The 12,453-nt window shown below is 38.1% G+C and overlaps 1 protein-coding gene and 1 long non-coding RNA gene across 2 annotated transcripts; one reads left to right on the forward strand and one right to left on the reverse strand.

The window, feature by feature from the left end:
• Positions 1–5,605: 5,605 nt before the first annotated feature.
• LOC132639540 (potassium transporter 26-like) lies at positions 5,606–9,199 on the reverse strand. Its single transcript, XM_060355983.1, has 7 exons — positions 8,966–9,199; positions 7,781–8,255; positions 7,634–7,684; positions 7,290–7,550; positions 7,129–7,181; positions 6,681–7,050; positions 5,606–6,443 (listed from the first exon to the last, which is right to left on the reverse strand). Exons 1-7 carry the CDS (start codon positions 9,152–9,154, stop codon positions 5,629–5,631), a joined length of 2,214 nt encoding a protein of 737 aa, XP_060211966.1. The 5' UTR covers positions 9,155–9,199; the 3' UTR covers positions 5,606–5,628.
• On the forward strand, positions 6,034–10,441 carry LOC132639545 (uncharacterized). The gene is made up of 3 exons (XR_009582114.1): positions 6,034–6,170; positions 9,168–9,332; positions 10,190–10,441. It is a non-coding gene; the product is annotated as an uncharacterized LOC132639545 (long non-coding RNA).
• The last annotated feature ends 2,012 nt before the right edge of the window (positions 10,442–12,453 follow it).

Consider the following 12,453-nt stretch of genomic DNA (forward strand, 5'->3'; position numbering starts at 1 on the left):
GTGCATACCATATCATACATCAGGCATCCAACTGCTAACGAATAAGGACTCTGGCCATGCCCTTTTTCTCATCCTTTGTTATAAGACACATCTGCTTGCCCAACTTCAGATGAATAGGAAGAGGCATGCTAACGGGTTTATCACTCTTCATGTTGAAGCGTTCTAGTACACGTTCAATGTACTTCTCCTGAGATAGCCACAACTTTCTGTTTGTTCGTTCTTGAACAATCTTCATCCCCAGAATTTATTGTGTTGGGCCCAACTCCTTCGTATCAAATGACTTGGACAAATCTCCCTTCAACTTGACAATCAGCTCCTTGTCCTGTCGTATAATTAACATGTCATCCACATACAGCAACAAAATAATAAAGTTGTTAGAAAATCTTTTGAAGTATACACATGGATCAGAATAGGTCTTTGTGTAAGTTTGACTTTTCATGAATGGGTCAAAATTCTTGTACCACTGCCTTGGTGCCTGCTTCAACCCAAAAGACTCGTATTCAATTTTCACACTATATGTTTCTTTGCAGATACTTCAAATCCTTCTGGCTGCTCCATATAAATATCCTCTTCCAAATCTCCATGCAGAAAATGCAATTTTCACGTCCAACTGCTCCACTTCAAGATCCAGGCTAGCTACTAAGCTCAAAATGGTTCGAATAGAAGTAATTTTGAAAATAGGTGAGAAAATTTCGTCAAAATCAATACCTTTCTTCTGTTCGAAGCCTTTTACCACCAATCGAGCTTTGTATCTGACCAGCTTGCCATTTTCATCTTTCTTGAGTTTGAAAACCCACTTGCATTTGAGGTGTTCTTTTACCCTTTAGAAGTTTAACTAGCTTGCACGTGCCATTTTTCTGTAGAGATTCCATCTCTTCTTGCATGGCTTTCATCCACTGGCTCTTTTCTGGATGGGACAACACCTCCTTCAAACTTTCTGGCTCCCCCTAATCACTAATGAGGACGTACTCTGAGGAAGGGTAGTTGGATGACTCTACCCTTTGCCTTTCTTTTCTCCTCCGAGGTTGAGATTGTTCTTCTTCTTCTTCTTCCTGAGTAGGATACTCAACCTGCTCGGCATAATCACCAAGTTGCTCCCCCTGCTCAGCAATCTCGTCAGGTTGCTCCCCCTGCTGGGAAACCTCGTTGGTCGTACTTTCTACACTTCAGGGATAGTTAGAAATAGAAAGAGTGGTAACAAGGTGAGAGACTATACCATTCTTGGCCTTCTCTAACAAATCATCGTCAGTTCCAACTTCACTTTCTTGGAAGACTACGTTTCTGCTTCTGATGACCTTCTTCTTTACAAGATCCAACAGTCTGTACCTGAACTCTTCATCTCCATATCCGATGAATATGCAGGGAACAGATTTAGCATCCATCTTTGTTCTCTGCTCCTTCAGTATATGTGCAAAAGCTCTGCAACCCAACACCTTCAGATGAGAGTAAGACATCTCTTTGTTGGTCCAAACTCTCTCTGGGATGTTAAACTCCAATGGAATGGATGGACTATAATTGATCAGGTAACAGGCTGTCTGAACTGCTTCACCCCAGAATGACTTAGGCAGTTTAGCAATTCTGAGCATGCTTCTCACATTCTCAATAATGGTGCGATACATCCTGTCAGCTACACCATTGTGTTGTGGGGTTTCATGAATTGTTTTTTCATGTCTAATCTCATGGATTAAACGGTACCCTTCAAATTCCATTGAAGTGTACTCACCTCCATTGTCACTGCGGAGACGCTTTAGCATTCGACCCGTCTCCCTTTCCACCAGAGCATGAAACTTCTGAAAAGAAACACCCGATCTCTGGTTTTCAAAATATAAACCCACAATTTTCGTGAAGCATCATCAATAAAAGTAACAAAATATTTATTACCGCCCATCGATTCTATCTCCATTGGACCACAAACATTATAATATACCAAATCAAGTATATTCAATTTTCTTTCAGACGATGTTTGAAATGAGACTATGCTTTTTACCAAATAGACAGTAGTCACAAGGTTCTATCGTTGTAACTTTGGCAAAAGAAATGAGTGATTTCTTGGCAAGAATTTGCAATCCTTTCTCGCTCATATGACCCATTCTTCTATGCCACAAATCTGCAGAAATTTCATCTTGAGCCGCGTTCAATTCACCTCGGCATATTTCTGCCCACGAGCGACTCCTTTTGAAATCATCAATGATCCTTTGGTGAGTCTCCATTTTTTATTTGCAAAATAATTCTCGTATCCATCTCGGTCCAAAGTGATTCCCGAGATCAAGTTTAACTGCAAATCAGGTACATGGCGCATGTCCTTCAGAATCAATGTGCATCCAACATTTGTTTTGATACAAATGTCTCCGATCCCTGCAATCTTTGAGTAACTTGTACTACCCATTTTGACAGTACCGAAATCACCTGCTACATATCTATGAAAAAAATCTCATACCGGTATGGCATGGTAAGATGCTGCTGTGTCAACCACCCATTATGACTTTGAACCTGCCAATTGCATGCATTCTTCTTCCTCGTTTATGAAGAGAACAACATTATCATTGTTTTGCATTGTGGCGGTTGTGTTGTCATTATTCTTCTGGCCACTACTTTCACCTTTGCCGCTTTTTAGATTTGGACAATCTCTTTTGTAGTGACCTGGTTGATCGCAATAGTAGGAATTTCTGGCTTTTGACTTGGATCGGATCTTAGACTTCCCACGAACACCAGATCTACCATAGTTGCTCGAACCCCTTTGGTAACTCCTGCCTCTACTTTCTGTTATGAGAGCCTGTCCGTGATTTTCAGGTTTCTTTCTCATCTTCTCATTGAGTAGAAGAGCTGATGTGACGTCCTTCAGCTCAATTGAATCCTTACCATGCAAGATGGTTTTGCCAAATTATCGTAAGAAGATGGCAACGAGTTCAAAAGAATGATGGCTTTATCTTCCTCCTCGATCTTTACCCCGAGGTTTGCTAGCTACGTGATTAATCCATTAAGCACATTTAAATGTGACAAAAAAATTGTACCTTCACCCATATGCAGGGCATATAATTGCTTCTTTAGGTACAATTTATTTGTCAGCGTCTTGGACATGTATAGATTTTCCAATCTTGTCCAAATGCCACATGCACTCTCCTCATCGATGATGTTATTGACCACAATATCTGTTAAGTGCAACCTGATTGCACTAGCTTCCTTTTCATACATTTCTTCCCAATCCTCAACTTTCATAGATTCAGGCTTTTTGGATTTTCCACCTAATGCCTTGTGCAACCCTTGTTGGATGAGCAGATCCCTCATCCTTTTTTGCCATGTTGAGAAACCGCTATCACCGTTGAATTTTGCTACCTCATACTTTACTCCAGACTTTTTTTTTCCACCAAGTATAGTACAACCTACCGAGAAAAAAAATTCTGTGAATGAATAGAACCCGTGCTCTGATACCAGTTGTTGGGAGTAAACCCGCCACAGAAGTAATATTCACGGTATTTACAGCGGAATAATAATATAGCACCGTGATATGGTTAATCAACAAGAATATAAAGAGCGATGACACCAAGATTTTTACGTGGAAACCCAAAAGGAAAAAAACTACGGGCTAAGAGGAGCAACTGATATCACCATAGCAAGGATTTTACATTTTGTAAGTCTGAGTAAAATACTCCAAAGACCACTGCACACTTAGAAGAAATAATCCTATTTTAAGATTTTTATCCTCACTACAATATCGCTCACACTCTCTATTTTTCCTCACATACTTCTTTCTATCTTTGTTGGTCTGATTACAAATGGAAGAAATGCTCTCCATTTATAAAAGATATCTCCAAGCACAAAAAGAAGAAAAAAAAAAAGACCCAAAATTTGTAATTTGGCTTGAGTAAGAATTCCAACCAAGTAATTTGACACATGCCAATTACAACCAAATAGGATGGACTTATCACACCAAGGAACTAAACCCAGAAGTACGCAATGGACTAAACATCCATCCTTGGTATTTGTGAGGTGAGGGCCTTTTACTTTCAAGTGTGTTGATATTTGCATTTTATGTGTGAATTAATGGATTTCTTTTTTTCCTTTGGGTTGTAATGTAGGCAACTGAGAAGTTCATATCTTAGAAGGGGAGGAAAAATGGAAAATCATATATGCTGGTCTTGAGTAGTTGTATGTGAAACTTGAGCTTTGAAGGAAACTGATTAGCTAGCCTTCTTTACCAGCGTTTTGTCGCTAGCTGTATTTCCAGTTATATTTGCTGTTGGTTTATTTCACGAGCTCTTTTTCTGGCAGCTAAATAGTTTTTCCTTTTCAGAATAAGGATCTACTAGAACGGGTAAGTAAAATAGAGGGGATAGGTCCAACAACAACAACATACCTGTGTAATTTCACAAGTGGGATCTGGGAAGAGCAGGACTTCTACCTTTGCAGGTTAGAGAGACTGTTTCCGAATAGACCCTCGGCTCAAAAGAAACATAATCATAAGATAGCAAAATATCAAGATACAGAACAAATGGAGCAACACATAGTAATACACACATAAAGATAATGATCTATGTGATACCAAACTAATACTACTAAGAGAAGAGGAGATGGAAAGGCTAGCCCCCCCCCCCCCCCCCCCAACCAACCCAACACACACCTCGCGACAAAACTCAATTACCTACTAACCTTTTATCCTAATCCTCGACCTTCAAATCTTCCTATCTAAGGTCATGTCCTCAGTCAGCTGAAGCTGTGTCATATCCTATCTAATCATCTCCCCCAGTTCTTCTTCGGCCTACCTTTATCTCTTCTAACTCTTGCGACCGCCAATCTCTCACACCTCCTAACTGGCGCATCCTAAATAGAGGGGATAGGGCCACAGACCCAAAACAAATGCTCTTCTGCTTTGTGGCTGTCAAATTCTGGAAGTCCGAAGATTGTTGAATTCCTTAAAATTGGACCGTGGTTCGTGGAATGAAGATGTAAACTTCTGACTTGTATATGACTATTGTGTACAAAGTTGCATAATCATAGAAAGATTGTGCTTGGAGGATTAAACATACACCCTCAAAGTGAAGTTTACTTGCACATGAATCAGTATTATTATTGTTATTATTCTACTACTATCTTATTCTTCAGATTGCATTACTGCTTTTGTTTCTTTTACTTGGGTTACCCTTCTGATTTTTTCTTGTCCGTACTTTTCTTTTGTACAGTATTTTCATCACATCTTTTACTTTTGCATTTGTCAAACCGATATCTTTTTTGTAAACGTTTTTCTTGAGCTAAGGGTCTATTAGAAACGACCTCTCTACCTCACAAGGTAAGGGTAAGGTCTGCGTAAACCCCACCCTCCCCAGACCCCACCATGTGGCATCATCTGGGTATGATGTTGTTGTTGTTGGTGGTGGTGGTGGCAGCTTTCCTGGATTGGTCTATGGTTTATGTTGAACGTGTTACACATATTAGCCTCTCATGCTACATGAGCGAAAATCTAATGAACTGCATTTTATTTCATTAGAATCATTACATGTTTTTGCTATTATTTTGATAAAAGACTGAGTAGCCATAATAGGTTACAGGAAAACACTTTTTTGGCTTTCTGGGATGTGCTACTTAGGAATAAGTTGTTTTTCCGAGGTCATTTTATGGTGCGAAGGCACCTTTTTAGATTTCATAAAGCATACCAACTTGAAGTGTTTTATCTGGTGGAATTTGAAGTGCAGAAATGGCTGCCCTGCTATTCTTCTGAAGAAACCTGTACAAGTACTCTATAGTGAAGCGAGCAAACCAACCTTTATTTGCTTTAAGAATTGTTCTTCCTAACACAAAAACGGGTCCTCTGTCAGCAGCTGCATCTATCTTTTGTTTTTCACTAGTAAACTCAGCTTGGTCTTGGAGTTTTGTGATCATCGAAGTAACAAAGTCATCTCCTTCCATGCTCTGAGAATCCTTATATCCAAACTGAATTAAACACCGATAGACCCCTTCAACTCCCAGCTTCCCCACATTGTAACGTTCCTCCAGCAGGACAGATTTGATGGGAAGAGTTCTAACAGTGACAATTACCAGGATTTCTCGTACAGAATTTGTGTGCTGAATATAATGCCGGATTATGGGTGGAATGCCATTTGCAAGATCAGTGAAAAAGAAGCAGATTCCTGGCGCTCGGTATGTACTAAAGCTTGACAGCATTTGGTCTAGATCAGGTAAACTCATCTTTCTATCTGCTTCATATTCATATTTCTTACTCCTTCCATATGTCCAAGATAGCATGATGGTCAAGAAGAAAGCAGAAATAGCAAACGGCACCCATCCTCCTTGTGGTATTTTATTGAGCAAAGATGTCATGAAACAACCTTCAATTATTATATAGGGCAAGAAAAATGCCAAAATGAGAATGATATTTGTCTTCCATATGATTAGCATCACTAATGCTGTCAAGAATGTAGTTATGATCATTACCCAGATGACCACCACCCCTGTAGTTGAAGAAGAAAAGTTAGTTCTTTTTCTCAGCGAGGTAAGCTTTATTTGGACTTCCAGTTGTGGTTTAACTTATATACAAATATTTTTACACTATTAATTTTACTAGTTATAAAAGGTTATTAACCCATGCTTGCTATAAAAAGTTGCCTATAATTGGGTATTAAGTAGCTTGATAGTATTATATTTCTTTAAGTTGTCAGTGTAAAAAAAAGAAATCGAGTGGTGCTTACCATAGGCATTTGCTAGTTCAACACCACCTTTGAATCCAAGAACGAGAGTGACACAAAGAATCATGAGGATGTAGTTTACTTCTGGGGAATAGATTTGTCCTTCATGCATAGATGAAGTATGTATAATGTTTACTCGAGGGAAGCATCCAAGAGCAAGTGATTGCTTTACAATGGAAAAAGTTGCTGATATCATGGACTGGCTAGCAACTATGGCAGCTAGGGTTGAGACTACAAACATTGGCCAGTATACAGGTTTTGGTAGGGAACTGTAATAGGCATTGTTGATATTCTCTGGGTACCTCACTAGATAAGCTGTTTCACCGGCATAGCTGAGAACTAGGGATGGATAAACTACAAAAGAAAATGCCAACTGCAAGACTCATTGTATAGAAATGCCATCAATCAGATTAACATTCCTAATGGTAGATTAGAGTTCTTCGTTCCTTACCTGAATTGCTCTTTTATTGAAATGACCTAAATCAGCAAACATGGCTTCAGCTCCTGCATAACAGTTTAAAACATGTCGGAAGTGAACTTTCTTTCTTCTATTTCATATGCTTTTCTTTTATTTATTTTTGTTTTTCCTCAAAGGTAGTTGCAAAGTTAAACCTGTAATGCTTAGAAATACTGCACCGAGAAGATTCCAAGCAGTCTTTCCATTTCTTGAAACAAATTTCACTATGTAGTGAGGAGAAATGGCTTTAAGAACTGATGGATAGTACTCAAACATATTGTAGATACCGACTGAAACATTGGTAGCGAACCACAATAACATTACTGGAGTGAAGCAGAAGCTGACTTTGCTTGTTCCACAGCGTTGAAACATGAAAAGGCCGATTAACATAATCACAGACATGAAAACCACATGATCTGCAGAGAATAGAACTTTCACTAAATGGAAGCAAATCTGAACTTGCAATAAAACTGTCTTCTGAAAATTATTTTGATTTTACCTTGGGTTATCTTGGAAGAGAGAGATTGAATTCCTTGGAGGGCTGAGAGTACTGATATAATAGGAAGGAACATTGGTATGTCAAGTGCATGAAACATGAGGCAAAGAAAGGATATATAACTTGGAGAAAACAAAGGAAGAATGTTACCACAAGTAGCAGGAGTGAGAGCTCCATCACCAATGACCATACAAGTTCCAAGTAAAACAACAAAAGTAAGAAAATTTTGAGCTGCAGAACTTCTCTCCAGGAACTTCTTAGTTTTTGAACGCAGAGGACTTCCACTCTCTTGGCTGTAATATGCCATGCTCTCATCAGATTCCATCCTAACGTTGTGGATAGTAAGTTTGCTTCGGAAATTGATGTGGCGACAGAGATATGAATAGAGAGCAAAAGTACCGCCTTCTCCATGATCATTAGCATGGAGGACGATGAAGACATATTTGACTAACACGAGCAATGTTAAAGTCCAAAAGATTAGGCTGAATGTCCCAAGTAAATCATCTTCAGTGAGATTTGTTAAGCGAGTAGAGGAAAAGACATTGACAGGAGAAGTTCCAAGGTCCCCATATACAACTCCAAGAGATTGGTAAGCCAACAGCAAGGTCTGGACGGTTGGATATTCCTGAGGAAAATACTCAAAATCTCAGTTTACTATGAAGTGAGTTAGATGTCTCAAGACAGTAACCAAAAAAAGTGAGGGTAATAGATTTTATTGAAAATGCTAGTAGCACATATAGAAAGGTCGCTTGAGGTGACTTCATCGTATCCTATGTCAAGCACCAGATGTACTGTTCTGCAGGTGTGAAACCATGGTGAATTGCGGTGTTAAAAAGAAAGAAGTAGATTTAAATTAATCACATGGAAGGAAGTTCTCTCAAAAGACCACTGCACTCTCTTGAAATCTATACAAACCTAGCGAAAGATCGGGCACAATGGAAAAAATAATCTATAAGGACAATACCAATTAGTTGAGTTAAGCTTAGTTATGCTTATATGTTTACTTTCGATCCCAATGTTTGCTAGGAGTCTTCTGGTCTTGTTTGATATATTGTGCTGTAGAAAATGTAGACAGCTTTAGTTCTACAAAAACAAATTCTTTATAATATTGGCCTGAGACATAGCTTAACGGAGCAACACGGATAATGAGAATTCATATAGCCAAGGATGCACATAGACGGGCTCAAATGGAGGGAGATTGAGGATTCATATAGCTTGGAATTGAGACGTAGTTGTTGTATTGTATTAGATTTTATTGTTTTCACCTGCCATTCTATAACTCTAAACTAGTTGAGATTTCTTGGAATATTGAAGATGAGAAACAATAAAGATTACCTTAGGTTTGGTTAAGGGAGACTGGTATGTCTGGATAAATGTCATGTACGTTTCCATAGCAGGTACTGGTTCTGGAACAACTCTCCTGCTGTTATTACGAAGGTCAACACGGTTGCTATCTCCAAGATTGCTTCTACTTTCAATATCATTGTTATTTAAGCTGGAATTGTTGCTTTTCACATCTTCCATGTTTTAAATGCAGGCCACTTCCAACATTATAGTTAAGAAGTTGCCACACATTCCATCATGCTTATATAGCTTAAAGATAGCCTCAAGGACTATCCTGTTTGGTTGATCCTCAGATAAAACAAAAGATTAGAGCTCATGCTGCAAAATTTTCAGCCACAAGTTTCAGGAGAGGGAGCAGGTAAAGAAACACATCATCATATATACTTTAGGAGTAGTTCCACCAATTTGCATACAAATTTGTCTCATCATCCTGTTAGAGCCCTTATCAATTTTCAAACAGGGATATGAAGATAAATTATTTGTACATTAGCTTGTTGACATAATCCATGATAAATTATTTGTACATTAGCTTGTTGACATAATCCATTGGATTATAATAAATATCTTTTTATACAAAGGAGTGACAACAAAATGTAAGTATGGATAAAAGAAGAGGATCACAGTAAGTTGATGACCAGCTAAAACTAGTCAAACTATCGTAAATCCCCCGACTTATGATTGATAAGGTAGCCTTGATAAATGAACAGGTCATATGAACTGTATTGACATTTTGGTGGCTTATGATTCTTTTAACCACGAAATTAGCCAAACACTTGAGAGTCTAGTACACGTGTGTGTGTGTGTATCAAAGTGTTAACGAGTGTGTGTGTGTTTTACACACATATGTACATGGACGACGTAGGTGTTGCCGAAAGTGGCAAGTGATAGGGAGCCATATATTATTCCAACAAGGTGGTCTTTGTTATTGTACATATTTGCAAGTTATTCCAGACGGGCTAACTGACATACGAATGTGTTTTTACTATTTGGAGCCACACTTTTTATTAAATTTAGTCATAGACGTCGACCTAACTGTTCAAAATACTATTAAGAGGTATTTTAACTTATTCTTATTGGCTTTACATGTGAATAAATCATTTTGATTATGATTTGGTCATTATTTATTGTTCTTATCTTTTCTCTATAAAAATATTCATATTTACCTTAAATGATTATACGTGCATTGGTGTAACAAAATGAAATGGTATTTTGTAGGCGTCACATAAGAGTTACTTGGAAGAGTTGCTGATGATTTGATAGTGCTATAAATATGTATATCAACATCTCGAGGGTATTTTGAATAGCAATAGTTCAATTACTGAATTATTAGTGCTAACTAAAAATATTATTCGCCTTTTTTAAATAGCCTGTTGATAGGATAATATGAAATGTTGATAGGGGTATGGACTACTAAAAGGAACTACTCTTTCAGTTCGAATAAATACTACGTATTTGATTTCTTGTTCAGTTTGCCTCAATAAGGCTAATTTCGTTGTTTTCTGAAATCACATATAAAAAGGATATATGGGACCTACAAGTTCTTAGAACAACTGCTTTCGTGTTCTATTACTAGAAAACCAACCGTAAGTACCAGTATTATTTAGTACCGATCAATATATATTTTGTAACTTTGTTCTCGCAATAACTAGTCAAAGCTAACAAATGACATTCTATTTGAATTCAGGAGCTTTAATACCACTTTTACAAGAAAATAGTTGAATATATTTTGGTGTAATGACCCAACAAAGTGGGTATCTTGTATTTATAGTACAATTACAATACACAGAATGGAAATGTAATAAATACAAGGCTACACATATGGTAATACAATCAATCATAGTAAATACTAAATATCCTATGAATCTGCTAAATGATTGCAGAATATTTGCAGAATATTTCCTAACACCCTCCCTCAATCTGAGCGGAAGGTTCGAACGTTCAGATTGCTAACCAAATCGGTGAATCTGGTAGAAGGTAATGACTTAGTAAATATATCTGCAAGTTGCTGGGAAGATGAGACATGATGAACTAGAAGATTTCCTGAGGCAACTTTCTCACGAACAAAATGATAGTCTATAGATACATGCTTTGTTCGAGAATGCAACACTGGATTTTGAGCAAGATATAATGCGCCAATGTTATCACAGTAAGCTCGAACAGGCTCTTTCAAGAAAATGTGTAAATCACACAATAGTTGTTGAATCCATGTGACTTCAGCCGCAACAGAGGCTAGAGCACGATATTCCGCTTCAGTACTTGAACGTGCTACTGTGGGCTGCTTTTTAGCTGACCAAGAAATAAGATTCTTTCCAAAGAACACACAATAACCAGAGGTTGAGCGTTGACTAGATTGACATCCCGCCCAATCGGCATCAGAATAAACAAGAAGATTAGGTGATGAATCGCAGTAGAGTTGTAGACCAAAATCAACAGTACCTCGAAGGTAGCGAAAAATTCTCTTGACGTTATGCAGATGAGCATGGCGAGGTTGATGGAGAAACTGTGTCGCTAAGTTCACAGCAAACTGGATATCGGGTCGTGTGAAAGCCAAATATTGTAATCCTCCAACCATTTTCCGATATTCAGTCGGATCCTTCAAAAGGGGAGAATCAAGAGTGTGCCAATTTTGCTTACTATGTAAGGGAGTACTCACTGGCTTTGATTCAGACAAATTATGCCGAACCAACAAATCTGAAATATACTTTCTTTGGAGCAGCATTATTCCATCAGAATTAGGAGTGATTTCAACCCCTAAGAAAAATCTCAATGGACCCAAATCCTTCAGGGAGAACTCAGATTTCATAGCATCAATTATCTTCTGAATAAGATGAGGAGAAGAACGAAAGATAGCAATGTCATCAACGTATAAGAGAATAATAATATAAGTACCTGCAGATGAGTATAGAAACATGCTATGATATGAACGACTTTGGTTGAAACCCAAATCAGAAAGAAATGTGGTAAGGCGTTCAAACCAAGCACGAGGAGATTGCTTTAACCCATATAATGCCTTATTAAGCTTGCAAACATAATTTGGATAATATGGATGGATGAAACCTCGAGGTTGGCGCATATAAACTGTTTCTGCTAAATTTCCATGCAAGAAGACATTAGATATGTCTAGTTGGCGCATAGTCCAATTCTGAGAGAGTGCAAGAGAAAGGACCAAGCATACAGTACAAGGTTTGACAACTGGAGAAAAAGTTTGATCATAATCAATTCCAGGTTGTTGGGAGAAACCTTGGGCGACTAAACGAGCCTTGTAGCGCTCAATCTGTCCATCAGCTTTTCTTTTAATCTTGAATACCCATTTATTACCAATCAAATTGTGATAAGGAGAAGGAGGAACTAATCTCCAAGTCTTATTCAAAATGAGAGCGTTATATTCGGCGCTCATGGCATCTCTCCAAGATGGATCTTTTACAGCTAAAGAGTAACAAGAAGACTCACATGGAATAGGGGAGGACACTGCTAGTAAG

Source organism: Lycium barbarum, chromosome 1, assembly GCF_019175385.1.
Source record: "Lycium barbarum isolate Lr01 chromosome 1, ASM1917538v2, whole genome shotgun sequence".
Taxonomy (NCBI): Eukaryota; Viridiplantae; Streptophyta; class Magnoliopsida; order Solanales; family Solanaceae; genus Lycium; species Lycium barbarum.

Bases quoted from the DNA above. Each gene is read 5' to 3' on its own strand.
- LOC132639540 (XM_060355983.1), bottom strand. From the start codon at position 9,154: ATGGAAGATGTGAAAAGCAACAATTCCAGCTTAAATAACAATGATATT. The intron at 7,551-7,633 runs GTAAAATCAAAA...TATTCTCTGCAG, and splicing joins CTCTTCCAAGATAACCCAAG to ATCATGTGGTTTTCATGTCT. The intron at 6,444-6,680 runs GTAAGCACCACT...CTTCAACTACAG, and splicing joins TGAACTAGCAAATGCCTATG to GGGTGGTGGTCATCTGGGTA.